At 38.7% G+C, this 21,842-nt stretch overlaps 1 protein-coding gene across 2 annotated transcripts in view; it reads left to right on the top strand.

Annotated features, from left to right (window-relative positions):
- Positions 1-7,352, top strand: part of LOC107694590 (transmembrane and TPR repeat-containing protein 4-like) — a 13,450-nt gene extending 6,098 nt beyond the window's left edge. For both annotated transcript variants that reach the window (XM_016494287.1, XM_016494286.1), the window contains exons 10-18: positions 625-799; positions 928-1,059; positions 1,380-1,459; positions 1,594-1,701; positions 1,782-1,923; positions 3,591-3,705; positions 6,604-6,716; positions 6,836-6,905; positions 7,129-7,352. In XM_016494287.1, the coding sequence (XP_016349773.1) occupies positions 625-799; positions 928-1,059; positions 1,380-1,459; positions 1,594-1,701; positions 1,782-1,923; positions 3,591-3,705; positions 6,604-6,716; positions 6,836-6,905; positions 7,129-7,277 (1,084 nt within the window). In that variant the 3' untranslated portion in view covers positions 7,278-7,352. The remainder of the gene's footprint in view (positions 1-624; positions 800-927; positions 1,060-1,379; positions 1,460-1,593; positions 1,702-1,781; positions 1,924-3,590; positions 3,706-6,603; positions 6,717-6,835; positions 6,906-7,128) is intronic.
- Positions 7,353-21,842: the final 14,490 nt, after the last annotated feature.

Raw genomic sequence — 21,842 nt, 5'->3', positions numbered from 1 at the left:
GAACGCGCCGGCGGATCTTCACCAAATTCGGGGGATCCCTTCAGTTCGAGGAGCCCTCTCGAATGCCACCCTCCGCGCGTCGGTAGCCCCCCGGGATCGCTAGATCGGTCGGCGCCGGACCGCGAATTTAACCACCCGCAACTCCCGAACCCCGGGGGCTATGCACATGGGGGTGGTCTCATTCGAAAGAGGGCCTCGAGACGTACAGTCGATTCGCGTTCGAGAGGGTTCCTCGAGCTGAAGAGATCCCCCGAATTTGGTGCGGATTCGCCGCGCAGTTACGGAGATATGGCCGTTCAAAGTTTCAATGGTTTTCCATAGACTTAAGCTTTAAAGCGTTTCATCCAGGTCGCCAGTAGCAAACAATGGAGCGCGCTCTGCTGGACAAACTAAGTAATTACACCATTTCAAGCATTTTATCTGCATTATATGTTCTGTAAAAAAAATGTTCATATCGGCGGCATATTCGCCGATACTGATATATCGGCGACAGGCTCATATCGGCCGATAATATCGGTAAAACGATATATCGGTCGGGCTCTACAATTTAATGTGTTCCTTCTGAATAAAAGTATACCTTTCTTAAAAAATGTGTATGGTATATTATTCTCTCTGTGTTTTTAGGACTCTGACATTTGGCCTTGTACTGCTGGTGATTCCATTCCTGCCAGCCAGTAATCTGTTCTTCAGGGTGGGTTTTGTGATAGCCGAGCGGGTGCTGTACCTCTCCTCAGCGGGCTACTGCCTCATACTGGCCTACGCTGTGGGCTACTGTAGCTGCCACTGGAAGAAACACAAGGTATGTGGCCTGTTCTACACCAATTTCCCACGTATCACCTCCTAATATTCACCATCAGACCATAATTCACTGTAACTAATGTTCTGTTGAGTTTGTGTTCACGTCTCGTGTCTGTGGGATGACCGCAGAGGCTGCTGAGAGTGACCACGTTGACGCTGCTGTGTGTGAACGTGGCTCGCTCTGCACAGCGCAGTCAACAGTGGAGGTCTGAACAGAGTCTCTTCGCCAGCGCCCTGTCTGTCTGCCCGCTCAATGCCAAGGTGAGACCGCACTCCTCCCCCCATCATGCTGCAATTTAACTCCACTCCATTCGTGAAATCCATTTCAGTAACTTCAGCTTACCCATCAACACACAAAATGCCTTGAGCAAGACTCTTAACATCAGGTTTCTCCAGAGGAACTGAACATGTAATAAGTGTACTTTGAGTCAGTTTGGATTTGAAGCATCAGCTAAATGACTAAATAAAAAATAACAGAAAAGCAAATAAAATATTTGTTCTCAATTGTTTTCAGTCCAGTTTTGCACACCAGTGACTTCATTAGCTTGATGAGCTCTCTAACTTTCTCCTTCCTTGCACAGGTGCATTATAACATTGGCAAAAACCTTGCTGACAGAGGCAACCAGAGTGCTGCAGTCAAGTACTACAGGGAGGCAGTGAGGTAAAAAAAAAAAATGATTCCGTCATATTCAGTTTGGCAATTTCTTCAGTCTTTCAGCACTTTAAGCAGTGTGATCTATTGTCTATTATGTGAAATATAAGTTAGGGTTCACTTTTTGTCTACATGTGTTACAGATTACACCCCAAGTATGTTCATGCCATGAACAATCTTGGCAACATATTAAAGGAAAGAAACGAGTTAAAGGAAGCTGAAGAGCTCCTGTCAGCTGCGGTTCATATCCAGTGAGTGAAGATTTTTAGTTCAAATTTATTGTGTGTAGTTGTGTAACCTTTATTCAGTTCTGCTGTGTTTTTTCGATTAGGCCTGATTTTGCTGCAGCTTGGATGAATTTGGGTATTGTGCAGAACAGTCTGAAAAAGTTTGACGAGGCTGAACAGAGCTATTGGAATGCAATTCGATTCAGGAAAAAATACCCAGACTGTTATTACAACTTGGGACGTCTGGTAAGTGCTGTGTTTTCTCTGTAATTTGCATAAAGCATTCAATACATTTAAAGCATATTTTCCTACTTATTACATTTCCCCCATATTCTAAACATCAATTTCAATAGTATTACAGCGTGGATTTTTAATATGTCTAGGGTGGTTTTGGTCTTGGGCTATTATGTTCATCCTTCCTGTGAGTACAAACCAACATGGTGCAATTTATTATTAATTATGGCAAGAAATTGGCTATTCCGCTCTAAATATTGCCCATTAGGATGTGTAATGACATGCTATTTTTGTGTTAATGAAGGTTTGATTTCTTTACTCCATGAATTATCAAAGCATTTTTATCAAAGATGTTCCATAGTGATTAATGCACTTGCTTCCCACATGTTTAGCCTTGTTGATTATGCAGAAAATGCAAGTTCGAATCTGCATCATTTCCCAGCCCTTCCTCTCCCATTTAAAGGGGTCATATGATGCGATTTAAATTTTTCCTTTCTCTTTGGAGTGTTACAAGCTCTTGGTGCATAAAGAAGATCTGTAAAGTTGCAAAGACTAAAGTCTCAAATCCAAAGAGATATTTTACAACACTGTTCCAGAACAGTTCAACCCAAATATTCAGATGTGTGCTGCGCATTTTATGGAGGATGAGGACTGTTTCCTGAACCTGCAGACTAGCCTACAATGCGTCTGTGCTCAAAGGCTGTTTCTATAAAGTGGGGCAGTTCCAACTTTGGAAGTGTCTGGCGCTTCTGACTCACAGCCTGTAAGTATGTTTTTTATATTTAAATAATTTGTGAGTTTTGAGCAGTGTAGAGTAGGCTTGTTGTTTGTTGTTTCAACGATCACAAATGCAGACATGGTTTTATTTTTACGCAGCGCGATACGCAACTCGACGCGTAAAAAGACCGTATAAGTCATTATAATCAGTAATTATGTCCCCACTGGATGCAACAAATGCCTCGTTTGTAATTGGTTTTATTGGTTTTGTCTCGTCTAGTGATGTCCGGATCGCGAACAAATCGTTCTATTTAAGCGGATCTTCTTAGTGAACCGGTCGAACAAGTTCACCAAATCGAACTGAATCGTTTGAAACGGTTCGCGTCTCCAGTACGCACTAATCCACAAATTACTTAAGTTATTCGGTTTATAAACGTGCCTGACACTCCCTCTGACACGAAATAAACCAATATCCCGAGTTATTCAGTTACTCCCAACAGTACATTGTCTGAACTGCTAAAAGAGAACCGATGATGGGATGTGCACGAGCAGAGCAGCTGGACTGAGTCTCATCCTGCTGGGAGACGGCATCACAGTATGTTAAGGGGCGTAACATTTCCGTCACACGCTTGAGGCATTCGGCCAATCACAACGCACTGGATAGCTGGCCAATCAGAGCACACCTCGCTTTTTTAGAACGATGAGCTTTGTAAAAATCGACGCGTATATGGAAAATAATGTGTTTTTTTAACCTTAAACTGCATAAACACATTGCATTACAGCAAATACACCAAATAATGTTCTTTTTAGCAACGTCATATGACCCCTTTAAAAGAATAAAATTATTAAAAAAATGGAATTGTAAGGCATGAGAATTGTTTTTTGTTTTTTTTGGAGAATCTTTGTCCTTGACACACACTGGCCCATTGTTTATGATTGGTGCTTGTTTGTTTTATCTCCAGTATGCAGACCTGAACCGCAGCATTGACGCGCTGAACGCCTGGAGGAATGCCACCATGCTAAAGCCTGACCACAGCCTGGCGTGGAACAACATGGTCATATTGTTGGACAACACTGGTAAGGTGTAAATGGAGAGTGATTTATTAAAAGGCTAGTGCATACTGTCACAAATAGTGTAAAATTAGTGTACTTACAGCTGATATACTTCTCTTATTAGATGCCATCTGAAATACTTGAATCTGATTGGCTAGTTGCTGCATTCCATGGTCAATTATTTATATAATGACCACTAAATGTTATAATTAGCCATTGTCCTAGGCTCCCTTTTCCTACATGGCTACATATTATCTCGCTTAACATATAATAAAAAATAATTTCAACTGAATTCAATATTTCATGTTCATTTGCTTTTATATGGTATAATAAGCAAAATAATGTGGTATAATAAGCAGAATAATGTACAGTTAGCTGACTATGCATATATCACACTTTAGCAATGCAGTATAGATCTGTATTGTTACGTTCAGACAGGGGCAGTCATGTATGCTTAAACTGAGTGAGTGTTCTCATTAAACGTGACCTTGACCCTGCCCTTGGGGGTAAACAGATGATCTTGGCCTCCTCCCAAATCTTCCCGCCTTGTCGTTTTCATCTGGTGTCCCAAGTATAGCCACGGCTCATAGCTGTGTGTGAGATGGAGGGAGAGAGAGGTGTGAACTTCCATTCTGCAGATGCTGAGCGTCAGGTGCACGCTGCCACATGGGGCCATGCTGCATAATTAGTTCACCCTTTACAACAATTAACTCCTGCACCCCATCTTCACCCCCTTATCTCGTCAGAGACCCTACAAGGATGGATAACTGAGCTATTTGTTAAATTATCAAATTACCTTTTAATACTTTTTCTTTGCATGATATAAAGAGCACATACTACAATATAGTTCAGAAAGTATAACATACTTGGTGATATAACATAAAGATCTGTTTTAAAATACGTTTTTATATTTGAAAAATGTCACAAAACATTTTTGGAACATTTGTGAACATTTTTGGGTGATGCAAATGAACCATAGAATCAGTGTTTTCTGCATTTTGAGTCATGAATGTCTAATGTCTGCCTTTGGAAAAATTTACGGAATTAATAATTAAGAAATACACTAAAATCACTGTTATTTACAATGTTGTTTGATTTGTATCACTGGCAAGCTAATTGCACATATATTACAAACATTTATCGCAAATTGTATATATATCGCAAATTTTTCTTGCCCAGCCCTATAAAAAGTTTAATTTTTAAAACTTTGGTTAAACATACTTAGGTCAGTAAACCATACTGTTATGCATCTATTTCTAGCTTGTGTTTTTATGATGATGATGAGAAACATTTTTTCAAAAGTTTCCATTCTGATGAGATGTTACAAGATTAATAGAGGATGTCCTTTCCGGGAAATGCCGGCATAAGAACCCAACATGATTAGACCGGAAGAGCAAGAATCAGCAATGCTTGAAATTTATGTATTAAAAGCCTTGTGTGTTGTTTTAAAGCCACTCTTCCCTGCCGTGTGGAGAATGGCGCGATTCCCTGACAGAAGCCGTTTATTCAAACGCATCTCCCAGGCAGGTTGGCCCTCCCTGGAGAGTCTTGGCACGGTCCATTTTCTTTGCCAAAAAAAAAACACTCTGGCACCAGCATCATCTCCCTCTGCATTTTCCAGCCTCACTTGATCCCAAAAATAAGTAAATGATTGCAAAAAGCGAATTGGAGATGCTTTCTACTGCTGTTCTTTCCCTATAATATTAAACTGAAAACGCATCAAGAAAGTGTGCAAACATAAAACATGAGTCATGTTTAGGTTTCAACGGTGAGGAAGAATCCTCAGCAGCTCATGAATTTGTTAAGGGCCAGCCGGTGAGAGAAGATCTATCTGAGTCTGTGGTCAGAGGGAGTTTTGACATCCAGATCAATAAGTCAGTAGCCCTTGTGCTGCCCTCTAATTAGGAAACTAAAAGAATCAGCCATGTGTGGAGTTGAAAAACTCTCTTCTGGAGGCTGCTGACACACCAGAGCAATCCGCTCTGCACAGTCAACAGAAATTACAGAATGACAACAATACGGTTGTCCTTTTGTGACATTTAGAATGATTCATAAAAATGTAAACAATTTGCTCCTTCACAGTTCTTTGTAGGTTTTTTGGTTGTTGTTTTATAATTGGCTAATTTGAATGATGGAAGTGGTCTGGCACACAACAAACACGCTTCTTCTGTGCAAGAGACCTAGCTCTAAGAGTCTGGTACTGAATGCTAGTTAAATGTTCTTTTTACATTTGTCCTATGGAGCTACTTAGGTGTTTTGTGTGATTTTAGCACATTGCTGGGGTTCTCGGTGGTTGCTTGGTGTTTGTTAGGATATTCTGAGTGGATGCTAGGTGGTTACTTGCAGGCTTAAGTCAAGAGTCCACCCCCAAGTCACTATGATATTCTGGTCCTTAGATATCGCTTGGGTTCCTCCTTCAGTGTAATAGACTCTATGCATGAACGCTTCTGCATTAGCCTTATTGGCCATCTCAACTTCCAGTGCAGTGTAGGAAATTGTGAGAAAATGAAACCTTGAGGAAGTGCCCTTCTATAGGACAAAGCAATATTAATATTCAAGTTTATGGAATTTGTTAAGAAATGTTAATTATGTTTTAATATAATATACTAAAATTGTACTACTGTTAATATATATGATATTCTATACTATAATATAGTCTAATTTATTCTGTTTGACAGTTATTAGACAGAAAGAGTTTACTATGGGAAAATACTACACCTGAAGCTTGTGCAGTACTAAGATTTCAATAGAAAAATGTAGGCAGTAGACAAATATAGAGCCAATTCTGCCAAGAATCATTAAGTCTAAATTCTTTAAAAAAAGTAAAAGCCCAGCTGTTTGAGTTATCATTCATAACCTAATGAGCAACAGTAATATTTTGTGTCTTAGCAAGGTAACGGTTCATGTTATATTTCATTACAGGTAATCTGGCTCAGGCTGAGCTGATTGGAAAGGAAGCATTAAAGATATTGCCAAAAGATCACACCATCATGTTCTCCCTCGCCAATGTCCTTGGGAAACAGGAAAAGTACAAGGTTAATACAAACTTTTTTTTTTTTCCCTTGTAGTGCTTCTTTTCTGTGAAAATGTTACTCAAACTATTTCTTTGATACAGCAGGAACTTTATAATAACCAATGTTCCCTTTTCTCTCAGGAGTCGGAAGGATTCTTTCTTAACGCTCTGAAGATCAACCCAAACATTGCCAGTTGCCATGGTAATCTTGGTAAGTCTCCCAGAATCCCGCTGACACTTCAGTATTGTCACAGAAAACAGTTGTGCAAGTTTTGACTCCTGCAATGTTACACGATACAGGCATAAATCGATGCGACTGAATCAATAAACAAAGCGAAGTGGCTATGATTCTTCTCCCATTAACTGGGGACCAATGCTGAGTTACTGTACAGTCCCTTGATTTAAGTGACGGGTCTTTTTTTGTGCTCTTGCAGCTGTTCTTTATCACCGTTGGGGAAAACTAGACTTAGCAAAGCGGCACTATGAACTGTCTCTTCGACTGGATCCCAGCGCTCCAGGGACCAAGGAAAACTACAACATGCTAAAACGCAAACTGGAACAGCGGCAAAGGGCTGTTGGATAACACTGTTTTTGATAACTGCATGCCACACAAGTCTTTGTACGGTCTCTACATATCTAAATAAATTAATTCATCTGATTATTTTTCACTTTTGTTCTTTATGAATGCCTACAGATGCTGTAGATGCACACAGTACTTCCATTCTGGCCACATTATAGTCTTTTAAGGTCAAGACTGTGGTTTCTTAACCGGCTCAAATGAGTTTGTGACATGTAACTGTAGTCTCAAGACATATGGAACATATCCACTATCTTGACTTTCATCTTTGACCTCATGTTATGTCAGCTGGGCCTCTGTTTATTAGTCTGTTACACTTTGTAATTGCAAAGTATGTTACTCTTGGCCATCCACCAAGAACGTACCCCACTGTGGACATCGCAACAAATTGCATTTTAAAATGTTGAGTGCTCTTGAGTCACACACACCATAGGCCAGTGGTTTTTGTTACAGTGTTTGTTTACATGCCTTCCGCGATATCTAACATGCGTGTCTTGAGGACCGGATCGTGGCCTTTCGTTCCTCCGAGTTCTCTGTAGTTAATGTCGGAAAGGTGTTTTGCGAGTCTGTGTTCTGATGTGCCGAGGCCGGGGCCGTAGGGTCAGCCCAAGTAGGAAGCCAGCAGTCATGACAGCAAGGAAAACAGTGAAGCTCAGAATAGGGGCTTCAAAGGAGGTGGAACGCAGTCCCTAGGGGCATCTCACACATGCTGGCTGCTCTTGAAAGTTAGTGGGCTGAGCGAGGGCTGACCTCGAGACACAACTTCAGTCAACAAGTCTCCTTCTTAGTTTAAAGTGCACCGTGCTTCTATTTTTTTCACCTGCTTCCTCCAGCCAACGGGACACTTTTGAAGAACCAGGATCGCAAAGACGGTGCTAAGATGACAGGGTTGTTGGTTCTAACGATACCATCCTCAGATCTGAAATATCAGCCTGCAGTTGTTATATATAGATTAAGGTATTAATCGCTTTTTTGGAACAACAAAAACACTTGAATTAATGCGTAACCACTGTCTGTCTGTATTTTCATGCCATTCCTACTTCTACTTCCCTTCACACTGCTGAAATTGAACCAGCATGGGTGGACTGGTGTCTTTCCATCTTTGCTTGAATTTCATACATGTACCAGTAATATTTTCATAGTGTTGCATAGAAGGATTACTGTGTCCACTTTTGTTTTTGCACATTATTGAGTTTAAAAGTGTGTGCAATGCATTGGACCTCTGCATAGCCTCTGAAAAAGTGAACAGTTGTACTAAAATTCATGGATAGGTCAAGTGGTAGAAGAATACAGCAAGTTAAAAACAACAACAAAAACCCTGAACTATATGTGAAAGCCGTATGGAGAATGCATTTGACCATTGTTGGAGCATGGAGGTTAGATAAAGAATGATCAGAGCTGGTATTCCTGGGACACAGGAAGCTGTATAGTACTGATTTGATTGAATATATGACATTACGTGAATTGTAATTATAAAATTGACTTGCTGAAGAGTCAGTTGTTAAAAAGTGTCAGGGAACATCTACCTGTCAAGATTTCCTTAAAACTGAGGGTCACTTTAGCGTAATCAAGACAGAACCAGTAGAATTTTTTTAAACGTAATTTTATTTGGCTAATTGTTTTGATTAGAACTTGAAATACTTGATTCGTATTGGTCAATCGCAACATGGTTAAATACTTTTGTATAGTACAATGACCTTTCCTGTCACCAATTTCTTACAATGCACTAGTTTGACATCTCTTGTAACACTTTTTTTTTTCCCCGGCAAGATTTAGATATGATTTTTAAAAAAAAATTTCCAAACAAGACTTATGCTCACCAAGACTGCAAAAATACTGTAAAACAGATATACTTTGGAATATTATTACAATTTTACATAACTATTTTCTATTCTAATATTTTTTTAACATATTACATGATCCTTCATAAATCATTCTAATTTGCTCATGATCATTTCAAATTATTATTGTTGAAAATTATTAATATTTTTGTGGAAACATGATACATTTTCATTTTTTAAAACAATTTTATCAGAATTTATTTGAAATAATTCCCTAAAAATGGTAATTTCTTTACAGTCAATTTTGATTATCTTAATGTGTCCTTGATATAATAACTGCATTTCTTTAAAAAATATCATACTGACTACATTTTTTTGAACAGTAGTGTATTTGGTCATTTGCAATGTATTAAGCAATATTATAAGACCGTTTTGATTTATGTAGATTTGTAAGTAGTGTCCATTTTTGGTGTTTGTAATGTAATGAATGTAAGTTTCAGATAAAAGATCTAGAGCAGAACAGTAGATTCAATTTGATCTAGCAAGGAACTTACGAAGCATGCTAAATTTAACCTCATCTCACAAGCATGTTGCTATAGGAATATCACAGCATGACAATTCATTCATTCATTCATTCATTGTTGATTGCGATGGTACTAGTATAATTTGAGAGGACTAAATGAGGAAGAAATTAGATAAATATGTATAAAATGAAACATCTTCCACTTTTTGATGATCTCTAACCATTATGAACCAATTTCTGTTGTGACCCCGGCTCTCTAGTTCAAACCACTAACAATTAAGCCTCACTGTTTCCACACCAGCAGTTCTAGGAATTGTCTGCGATTCTTTGAATCCAAGAGCTGGTGGAATCTGTTTTAAGTGAAAACAAGGGAAATCTTTTTTTTTTTTTTAAACAGTCAGTGACCTGAGGTTTATTTAAGCTTCAGCACTATGGCTAGATCGCAGTGCAACACTTGACACGTGCCGCTTTGTGAACGTTATTAGCTGCTTGGCCCCACAGTATGTTTAGATGAACAAGCCCTGAATCACATTTTACAGCTCAGAGCTCCTCTGACAGACTGCTAATCAATCTGACGGGATGTTGTCAATGTTGCTCTTCTAAAATGCTCCCTGGCCCACCCTGCAGTCCTTTAAACAAAACTAATGGGTTGTGATGTCGGCTCTCCGACTTCCAGTCTAATTGATGTACATTTTGCAGATCTTCCCAGAACGGTAGCCTCCATCCGGCATGGTACATCCGCTCCTTTGACACCGGGTCAGGATTCACGCACACGTGTGATTATTAGGATGGCACTCATTAGGGAGCATCTTGCCTGACACTGTCGTCGCCCCGCTCTGAGGAGCACTCCGCGAATTACTGCGATACACTCGCCGGCATTTTAAAAAGGACTGATTGTCACACGCGATACCGCCACCACCAGTCCCCGCGTCCACCTCTGCCCTACTGTGATTAATTGTTCGTGATGGGCAAGTAGAGGCCATTGATGCCAGCTGCTGGTCTGGGTTTGCTGAATTAATATCATGGACATTTTCTGCCAACCCTGCCCTGTCATTCACAAGTCCTTGAGACATGAAACAAGTTTAGACGTATACGTGGGAGCATTTTTTGTATTTCATCTTTATCTCTGATTATATTATTTATTTGATTTGGTTTTAAAACCCATTCATTTTAATTGAATTTAAAATTAATTAAATTTAAAAGCAAAAAATCTGTTTCAAATATGCCAAGTTCATAGAAATGTAGTCTTTGTATTATTTTAGGTTTCATATTCTTATGAAAGAAAGAAAAAAAACTATTTAAAATTGATGTGTAACCATCAAGTATAAGTAATAAAATATTTGATTTTAAAATATATAAATATAATATTTTCCTTATACCTTGAACATGTGACTGTACACATATCTTCATATTTAAAAAAAATATATATATTTTTCAAAGGTAAAAATATTTAACAATATCATGAATTATGAATTTTTAAGTACCACGATATTACTTAAAGCCTTGCATTGACATAAAAAAGGTTAAAGTGTCTGATACTTTGAGAAACGCACTGACCTTGGCATGAAGTCATGAGGGTCTACAGGGGTCCTCTATAGACCTTCTTTGCTGCATATATGGCTCACATGACTTACTGTAAGTAGATTTGTTAAAATGCCCCCCCCCCCGAAAAATAATAATAAAACATGCCAAACTACTAAATAGTTTAATGAGGCTTTTTCATTATGATATTATTCATAACAGACATCAGACCCCCAAAAAATATTACAATGAATTGTAATATAGAAATTAAAAACATTCTCATTATGGACAAGTTATACTCAAGTAACTATAAATGAATAGCATTTTTATGTATTTCTGAATATATTAACAGCTAGGACAAAAAAAGTGTCACCTTGATGTAGAAGATAACTTTCTGTAGCCCGGTTGTTTAAAATAAAGAGAGTGTTCTTTTCCTTAGGGAGACAAATGGAGAAACCTTTTTTTTTTTAAGGGAGCCCTCTTAGCTGTTTTGCACAACAAAATGAGATGCTCTGGATCTTATTGAAAAAAAAGGTGCACTGAGATGGAAATGTATTAACTGGCACCAGTTAATGTGTGCATTATTCATTTCTGGAAAGCATGAAAAATGATTTAAAGAGGTTTGAAATTGCAGCTGCAAAGGCTGACTGCACCAAGCCAAACTTGTTCATTTGATCCTTTAGCGGTGCAGAAGGGTGTGAGCTGCTCTCTGGACAGGGTTTACAGTAACAGCTGTGCTCCTCTCATAAGGGGGCGGCCACTCGGCCGGGCGGTGGGCCACTCCGAACAGATGGAAAAATACATCAGAGCTCTCTCACTGTTATTAAAAACACAATATCCTCTGCTTTTTAGGGTTTAAGGCGGGTGGGGGTGAATAGGGCGGGACGGGATCGAATGGAATGGCTGTTGGGTAATTTCTTATCATCTGCTTTTTCAGAAATAAGAGAAGAAAAAACGGAGACTCTGTATTTGTCTCATGTCAGTTGCGAGGGGCTTCTTGCGTTCTTTGTGTCTGTGTGTTTTTCTTGGGCTCTCACTCAGCACCACCCCTCTTTAGCTCAGCGAGGGCAGCGAGGAGGAAACGGTGCCAGTGGCATATGGCTTGCCACTGCGCTAAACATCCATACTACAGATAGGTCCATCAGTCACAGCTCTGGCCTTGTGAGAGGCAAGTATGGGTGCCTGATAGATGGTGTTTAGAGCTTACCTGCTGTTACGACATCACCACTGAAACACTGGGCTCCCCCCAAAAGCCCACGCCGACACTGGAAACCGCAAAGCGTGAAATACCATGTCTGGAAGTGCCTACCGAGTCGGCCGAGTTACAACAAATAATAGATAAGCTATTTAAACCCTCAGTTAGGGACCCTGGGCACATGCCAATTAATGTGCAACATCTGCCATACAGGGACTGTATATGAGGAGCCTCGGTGCGATTCTGGTAATTTAAGGCCAAATGTTTCCGTTGCAAGAGCGGGCACCAAATTGGTTAGAAGATTGGGTCAAATTGGACCATTCTTCTCAAAGCCTTTTCCTATTTCTATGAGGAAAGGTTTGTCTTTGTTCCTACTTGGGTCCGGTGTTTTTCTGCCAAATTTAACAGAAGGCTCTGAGGGTAAAGGGGGTCCACCCCACCAATACCTTCTGCTGCTGAGCAACTACCCAGGAAAGACAATCGCTCAGAACCCCACTGCCTGCACCACAAAGTTAAAATCCTTTAATTAGTTGCTGGATTATAAAAAAAAGTAATTAGACTTTCAAGCTTCAAGCAGAATTCAGTGTCTGCACACATGACATTGTGTAAAGATGTTTAGCTAATGCAAATGTTATTTATAACATTATTTAATACTGGAAACTCATTTACTTTTAACAGTGAAACAATGTCTTAAATTTTTAGGAATTTATTCATGATGACACTTTTCAATCAATGAATTGCTAGATCTATGCAAATGAAACTATTCTGAGTAAAAGAGAAAAAAAAAATCTTATCAGGCTACAGATAATTAACAAAGGTCAACAAAATATGTAATACATTCTACTAAACTAGTCTGCAGCTCCAGAATCTCTACTAATCAAGTCTGCAGCTGCAGAACTGGCCACCGGGGGCAGTGCTGTCTAAGAAACCACTTACACAATCTCTTCTGAGGTAAAAAAAAAAAAAAAAGAGGCCAAAACCTTTCTCTCAAAAAAATCTCATCTGTGAAATAAAATGGTTTGTTGTTACTTATTAAAACCAGCAAACAAACAAACATCTACAAAAAATATAAAAATGTAACTAATTTCTATAATGCTTTCTGACATTTCTAAAACAAAACTACCAGAATATGTATAAATGAAAAGAATTGATTAGGCAAGGACAAGTATTATTTGCCATATTTTTCATAGTCTAAAAGAAATTGATAGTTTGATCACCCAAACTGCCCAACTCCAGCAAAAATAAATAAATAAATAAAAATAGACAATACAGGTTAACAACGTGTATGTAACATGAAATAATAATAATAATAATAATAAAATCTAAATCTTGTATTCTGTACAAAATCCTGAACAAACTACACTGACTGAAAACGTTAATGGGCATATCGAAAAGGAAGGGTACAAGGGGAGGAAGTGTTATATAATTAACACTATCTAAATAAATAAACAGTCAAACTGGCGCCAAGGAGGCTCTGTTTTCTGTGTTAATGCACTATTGGATTTCCAAACATTTAAATGGGTCTAATTAATGCCTCACTCACTGTGTTCTTATTACTAAAAAGACTAATTATGCAGATGGATAACATCAGAGCAGGAGCATTTACATGTAAAATCAGAAAGCCATTTACTAAATGAGCATTCTTTCCATCTGTTGGTAGAATATTATAATTCTGTGCCTCTGCATGTTTGAAGATATAACATGAAATGATATTTCTGAAATGAGCTAAGTATTCCAATTTGACTCCACAATGTTAGATAATATAATATACTCAGTGCTACCATTGCCTTGCAGCCAATACTGAATTAAAAAACATGTAATATTAAATATTAGCAAAAACAAAAGTATTAATTTCATGCATACAATTCCTCATATATATATTTCTTCCTTTACAAAAATAAAATCAATTAAAAGCCGGGCATTTCAATCCAGTTTTAATTGCTTTGCTTTATTTGCTTAAATGTGCTCAGTCATTTGTTCCTCATAACCCTGTGAAAGAGTTACATGTTTATTTCTCTGTTCACTTCACTGGCTAATCTCTTCATTAATAAGTCATAATTGCAGACATTAGATAACCACAACAGATTCCCCTCCGACTGAATGCTAAGCATTGCTAGCCAAGCGCTTAACTACTTCATATTTGCCCCTGTTCCACCCGGTGGAATCCATAGATTGTAAATTAGGTCTGATGATATACTCCACATTGCCTGGGCCCCTACGTCAGGGCAGGGAGAGGCCATGGGGCACATTGTCCTCTTGACTTTCCATACAGCCTTTGTTTTTTTCTTTTCTCTCAACAAAGCGATCAAGTGGCATATCGCACATGACAGGATGTAAAATACATTCATTTGCATGAATTTAGACACTGCTTTGACTTTGCTTTATGTGTGTGACTGACCGAAGACTCCATAAAATTCACTTTAGCAGCGGGGGTTCAGAGACCTCGCTAAATACTACGGCAATACTCCTGTCAACAGCCTGTCAATCATCAGAGCGCAAATGAGGTTGATACGAGCTGCAGTCATATAGAAACGGAAAGGCATTTTAATAATGATTAGAACTAAACTAAGAGTGTGCATAAAAATTCTAAATATATATATTCTAATGTTTATTATAACGTTTAACTGTCACATTACTTTAGCTATAAAAGAGTTAATAATAGGTGGTCTAAGTCACAGACCAAATAAATTACTCAATTTTTCCCAAAAGAAGTAACCTGAATTAACGTCTGTTTTACAATACAAGAACGGATCAGTGTCACTCCTCCTCACTTGTCTTGGTCTCACAGTCCATTAAATTATTAACAACACAAAGGTCCACAGAAAAGGAAGGAATAAACATAGCAATCAAATCGAAGCTTTGTGAAAGACTTCGAGGGGCCCTAGATACTTCAGTGCGACAGCTGAATTTTCTGCTTAAAAAGCAGATCTGATGAGATGCAGCATTCATGGAACAATAATTCAGCCCACATGCACACACTGCTGTTACCTACTAAATACAAGGGATTTTGTCAGACAATAGGGATTCAAATCTAAAGCTTTTTAAAGCTAAAGTTTACTAAACCTATGTAAATAATATTGAATTATTCATGTATATTTTACCCTGCGCTATAGGGGTCTTTAAATAGCAAAATGACAATTTATATAAAATTGTCCAATGCAAACAATTTAATAATAAAAATGTTAATTCAAATTTATTTTTTTACTTTGTTATCTTTATTTTATTTGTAATTTTACTGGCCATGCTGATTTCATTAGAACAAATCATGTCTGTTTAAAATTTCATTTGAATCAAACAATCTTATATCACAGAAAACTTCAGACTGAACAAGAATGTGCAACATTTAAAGCAACAAAAATCTTGACTAAAACTGGCATTTGTTGTTTTATTATTTACAATTTGATTAGGTTATGTAAATGATTTCATTCTATAAAGATTTTATCACATTTAAAATGATTTCATTTGTATTATTTCCTAAATTAAAACTCGTCTCTTAAAAAACAGAGTATTATCTGAGGAGTTTCATTGTGATCTTGAATGACAGACTGCTTTTATTTCTTTCAGTGGCTTTGGGGACTCGTTGCTTGTCAAAATACTTCATGTACATTTTAAAATATTTTTAGTACAATATGCAATATCTACAACTAGAGAAAAGCAAGAATCCTTCACAAATTAAAAAAAAAAAAGAAATCTGTGTCAAATGGGGAAAACATCTAGCTGTAAAAATATATTGTAAAGACATAAGCTGTCAGTTCTGTGTAAGCATTTAATCTACTGATGGGTAAAAATTGACAATGACAGCGTTCACATTTTGAAATGTGAAAAGATGAAAAAGGAGGCCTCGCTTTACCCCAGCTTGGATAGGAGGATTACATATTTTTGAGGCTCAAATGTGCTCTGCTCACCTGGCAGCCCAGTCAGACATGAGCGAGCAGGGCCAGAGGGGTTGTGTTCTCCCTGCGTCTCCCAGCCTGACGGACACCACCACCAAAGTGCTGAGCGCAGGACGCTTCCCGGGGCCTGTGCCGACTCAGCGTGGTCACACACTTACTCAGCAGCCACACCTTTACAGCAGACTCACTCACACAAGATCCTGGCCTGCTCCTCTCGTCACCGGCTGACGGCTGCACTCCAGAGCGAGCGATGCTAATTAAAGTCCACCCACAGCATGATTCACCGAATGGAGCTACACGCAGAAATAATACAGCCTCTGTATCTCTTTCCTCTGTTTGGCTTTCTTAATATCATTATTTCAAGACAAATACTCACCTCGCTTGTCAAAACATTAATTACAGCACTGGTCAGGTGAGGAAATGACAGAAACATCATTTGTGGGTCTGGTGAAGTTTTGCGGAGAATCCAGAAGATGGCAACCTATCTCTGATGCACACATCTGATCGCTTGTTTAGGTATTTATCAAAGCGTCAGTCATTGTTTTCTATGTTTCATGGCGATACTGGAGGGTGATGCTCAGGTAAACATTGCTAACGATACAAGCTAGAACCCCAAAACTATTCTTTGATAGACTTTTTTCAAAAGGCTTAAAGATACAATTTCAGCTGACAGCTACAGTGCACTGAAATCTTCCTTCATACACATCAAAAGCTAAAATAGCCTTAGGATTTACTTCATAATATCAAAATAAAGACTTTGTAATGCAAGTATTGAATACATTACTAAACAGAGATTACTGGCCAGATAAAAGCCACTTGCTGACGTGACCTTGAACCAGATTGAAAGAATCGAATGGGAGACATCCACCGGTCACTGGTTACTTCTCCATTAAACCGTTTCCAAGTCAAACTCTCCAGCTGTAATTGTACAAAGAGATTGCAAGTGTGTATAATTATGCTAGATTGGACCATTTATGGTACCTGGGTTCACGTAGAACTAGCATTCGCTTTCAAAAATAGGCATAATAACGTATTTACTGTACAGTATGACAAAAGGAATGTTCTCTTTATCGTCATCCTCATAGGAAAAGGCACTAAGCATTGAGTCAAGAGAAGGACGGTGGTTTTTCTCCACGCTGTTGAATAGCCACTTGTGATGGCAGGCCGAGTGAAACGCGACACCATGAGACTTGACCAAATTAGAATGAAGCTTTACTCTGCTGGACTCTCTCTGCATCAAGACACTCTGGATTAAAAGCACGCTGGAGATGCAGGCCGCCAGGGACGGAGTACTAGCGGGAAAGCAGCGCTCATTAAAATACACTCAAGGAGGACGAGATTGAGTGGAAAACGAAGGAAGGAGGAATAGATGGTCCTGTTAAAAAAAAAAAAGTAGTCCTCAGACTAGCTCAGTCCACCACAAATTCCAGTGCTTTTTAGCTGGTGAACTAGAATAGCCATACTGTTAATCAGGAAAATATTCATTAATATTTATAACATTTAAAAATAAATAGTCTGTCCTGTTTTTCATACTTGCACTAATCACTAATATCACTACACCAAGTCGTATGAGCAATATGTTCACACAAAACTACTATGAGAAAAAATGTTTTGGGCACTTACAATATTTCTCTACAATATATTGTGAAAGAGGAAGCCTGTGATTATGGTTTGAAAATAAAAAAATAAATAAGATTCTGAATGTTCTGTGGAGAGAAAGCCACTGCAAAAAAAAAAAAAACTGAAATTAATCTCGTCTCTAATTTTCCAGGAAAAAAATAATACTTTTACTTGAAAAGCAGATATGTATTATAGAACAAGAAGATATATATATATATATATATATATAAGATAAATATATATATTATAGAATGTGTCCTATTTATAATACATAACATAACACAGTAAGTAGTAAGTGTCTACTTACAAAAAGTAAGAAATAGTAGTCAGTAGTCAAGAAAACGAGTCTTTAGGATTTTTTTTTTTAATAAGAATGCATTTTCATCGACTGAAAAAAATCACAAAAAGGTTTAAAATTCAAATCCTTTGAAAATGCTTACACTAGATAACCAAGTATATACTGTATAGTATGTAAAGTCATTTATATTAAGTAAACCTTGTTTGTTTTTTCTTTTTTTTGATTATACTAGTACTGAAAATACTTAGTTTTTTGGCAGACTTTAAATCAAGAGTGGCAGACCACTGTTTAGAGACAAGGAATGACAACTAATAGTGTCTGGGATCAAAGACCTGATCAAAACATGACATTGTACGTCAGATCCAACAGAGCCGATCACGTGTGTTTAGAAAAATGTACGGAACTTCTAATTGATCAGCCATTCTGAAATGTTCTCATCAAAGCTGGAACACCTAATGGGGGAAATCACAGTCTCGGTACAAACAGTACCATTATCTCCGGGGCATCCGCACGCATTTGTGTCCGCAGCTGAGAGCGAGCGTCCCGGCCCGGTCCCTAGGTTCGTATGAGGCTTTGACCCGTGCTACCACCCTCCCAAGTGTCACTTTTGATGCTCGTGGTAGGATCCATCATGTGGTTGGCAGGCTGGCTGATAAACAGGCCGGTCCCATGGGAGCGTGTGTGTATGTGTGTGTAGGCTCTCCAACAGCTGGGTGGAGGAGCTGAAGAGTGGTGGAGCTTGCAGATGTGAATCTGGAAGCGACAGAAGGTATCGGCGTACACATGTTTGTTTTTCCACCTCTCCTGGAGGAAAAAGGAGGCCCTTGATCTAGTGCTGAGCAAAACAGTTAGCTTTTGTTTCAAGAGATGAAAACCAGTGTCGCTGTGAGGAGGGGCCAGAAAATGAAAGAAAGGGTGGGCGGGGGGGGGGGGGGTGTTGCTTGAAGTCCGGAAACTGAACGAGGAGACTGGGTGGTCACTCGCAGCCTGTCGTGACCCTTGACCTGGTGTACACATGATCAAGAGACTCCCTCTAAAACACTGTTACACAACCAAGAGTTATCATGAAAGACACCAGATCAGATGTACCAAAAGGGTCTCTCACCTTGTCCATTGATTTCTGTCTTTATCTTTCTCTATTTTTATCAGTCTGTGACCACTGGATTGGGTGACTTCTAAGCAGACGACTGATATAGAAGTCTTCCAGGGTATACAGGAGACCCCTGCATTCCATGCTGTACAGGGGGCCTGCTAACAGCATTATAAGTAGGGTGGCCATATGTGCCATTTATACGGGACACGTCCTGGCCAGGTTTTTTATATTGCCCAAAACATCCATAGTTTGACCAATAACATGCAGGTATTGTACATAATCGACCAATCGTGGCGCGTCGCGAATGAGAGGGTGAGAACGATCAAAGCGATGCAAATATGCGCACGTGTTTGTTTGTTCGTTCGACTTGAAGCTGCGCACTATATCATTGTATGACGCAAAAGTACCACGAGAGCGATTTAAAAGCATAAGGAGCCATCTGCTCTGCTCTCTATAGCTCGTGAAATAAAGCCATACAACGATCGATCTGCACAGTGCAAACAGCCAAAACCTGGATATTTTAGGCAATATAGAAATCCTGGCAAGGGTGCGTCCCGTAAAAATGGCCCGTATGGTCTCCCTAATTATAAGCCAATTATAATATGGTTTCAATTTGCATCTAGAGCGGTTTCAACACTACATAAAAGTCTAACGTATGCCTAAACTAAATGCCTAAATGTATGCAGACTTTTTAATGCTAAACAAAAGTAGCATAAATATATTAATGTTCATTTTCGTAATTTTTGTTTATGAACGAAAATAAGAAACCTTGTGCCCGATATTACTATTTGTGGGTAGAGCTCCATCTCTTCACAGAAGCGCCTCGAGGATTGAGGAACACCACTGTTCTATTGCCCCAGACTTTGCTGTTCAATCTGCTTTGTGTATTCCAGTGAAATAACCAGTTTCATGTGATTTCAAAATCTTTCATGAAGGATTTATGACCAGAGAAGATCAGACCCAAAGCAAATCTCTCTTTCTTAATTTTAATAAGCATTTTGATTGAGGCACCAGTAATTAGGGTTGGGTATCGTTCAAAAATTTTCGATATTGATACCGATACCTTGACTTCGATACTGGTTCCTGAACGATACTTTTTTCGATACCAATTTTATGAAATCAATTTTAACAAGATTACATTATCTAAAAAAAACAAAAAAACTTTGGTTTTATTTTTCAGCTTGTTGATGTTTATACAAACTCAAAGACTCATCTCCTGAGCCACTGCACAAAGGAACAAAATGTAACCAACACAATAAATCAGTGCAAATAGTTTTAATAAAGCTCAAATAGTCTTCAGTTTACACATCTGTTAGGCTACATTTACACTAGTTCATGTTCGTTTTAAAACGCATAGCTCAGACAGAATCATGATTCCTATTTATTTTCCACTGATTTACTGATGAGCATTAGCAGCTTCCAACGCTGTCTGCTTGTGTTCTCTCTTCCATGATCGCTGCTCTGACTCAGGTAATAACATATTTAATTTCAGCAACATTACATGGCCAAAACACACATTAGACGGCAATCGGAAGTTATTGCAAACACTCGATGGTGGTTTAAAGTGAGTTTTGAGTAAAAGCGGAATATAAATCTTATTTATTGTCTTATGTAGCATGATGCTACAGTGTGCATGAATGGTCACATAACATGCGCTTTCAGTCGTGTAACGTTAGTATGAACGGACATCTGCATATGATTGAAACTCCACGCAGCTCCCGTGCTACTCTCCATTGGAAATTAATGACTGAATGACCGGTCTGTCTCTTGTCGGAGATAGTGGAAAGCCAGCTTGAAACGCAGTGGAAATGCCAGTATGACTAGGATCGTTTTCATTTTAGAACATAAACGCACCAGTGATAATGTAGCCTTACATCTAAGGGGGCTGGGACGCATTCGCACTACAGCCTCACGTGTGCGCCACATCTCTGAGTGTAACCGGTGTAAACTAGTAGGTGGGTTCGACTTGACATGGACCGACTGTGCAGACCGATCGGTGTATTACAGTACCATGAGAGCTAAAGAGAGCAGACTGCTCCGTGCGCTTTTGAATCGCTCTCGCAGATGTCAAACACTGATCGATCTGCGCCGCACCTCTTCTAGTCGAAGGCTAGTGCTGCAGGCTTATTGGCTCACTGACGCTGATGAGATTAACCCCTTAGGTATCGAAATTTGATACCGAATGACGAGACGTTTTTCGATACTCAGTGGTATCGAGGTATTTCGGTCGGTGCCTAAAAAGTATCGAACTCGATACCCAGCCCTACCAGTAATACATTAATAAATCCCTATTACTCCTTTCATTACATGTCAGATTTACATGAAAACTAAGAAATTTTCCCAATAATCCAGCTGAGAGTCCAAACAGCTGATAAAAACATCGCAATAATCCAGAAGTAATCACAGGTCCACTACTCCAGTCCATAAATAAACATCTTGTGAAGTGAAAAGCTGCACGTTTGTTTAAAAAAAAAAATCTATCATTAAGGCTTTTTTTGTTGTTGGTTTGTTTGTTTGTTTTTGTTTTATTTCAAACCAATGCTTCCGGCTAAAATTCAATTCCTCTATCCATAACGCTTTCTCCAGTAGAATAGTTATCTTGTCCAACCCAATCTCATGGCAATTCGTACATATTTTATGAGGTGGC

This window comes from Sinocyclocheilus anshuiensis, unplaced genomic scaffold (assembly GCF_001515605.1).
Source record: "Sinocyclocheilus anshuiensis isolate Anshui unplaced genomic scaffold, SAMN03320099.WGS_v1.1 scaffold3163, whole genome shotgun sequence".
NCBI lineage: Eukaryota > Metazoa > Chordata > Actinopteri > Cypriniformes > Cyprinidae > Sinocyclocheilus > Sinocyclocheilus anshuiensis.
This window is presented reverse-complemented; position numbering and strand designations above follow the sequence as displayed.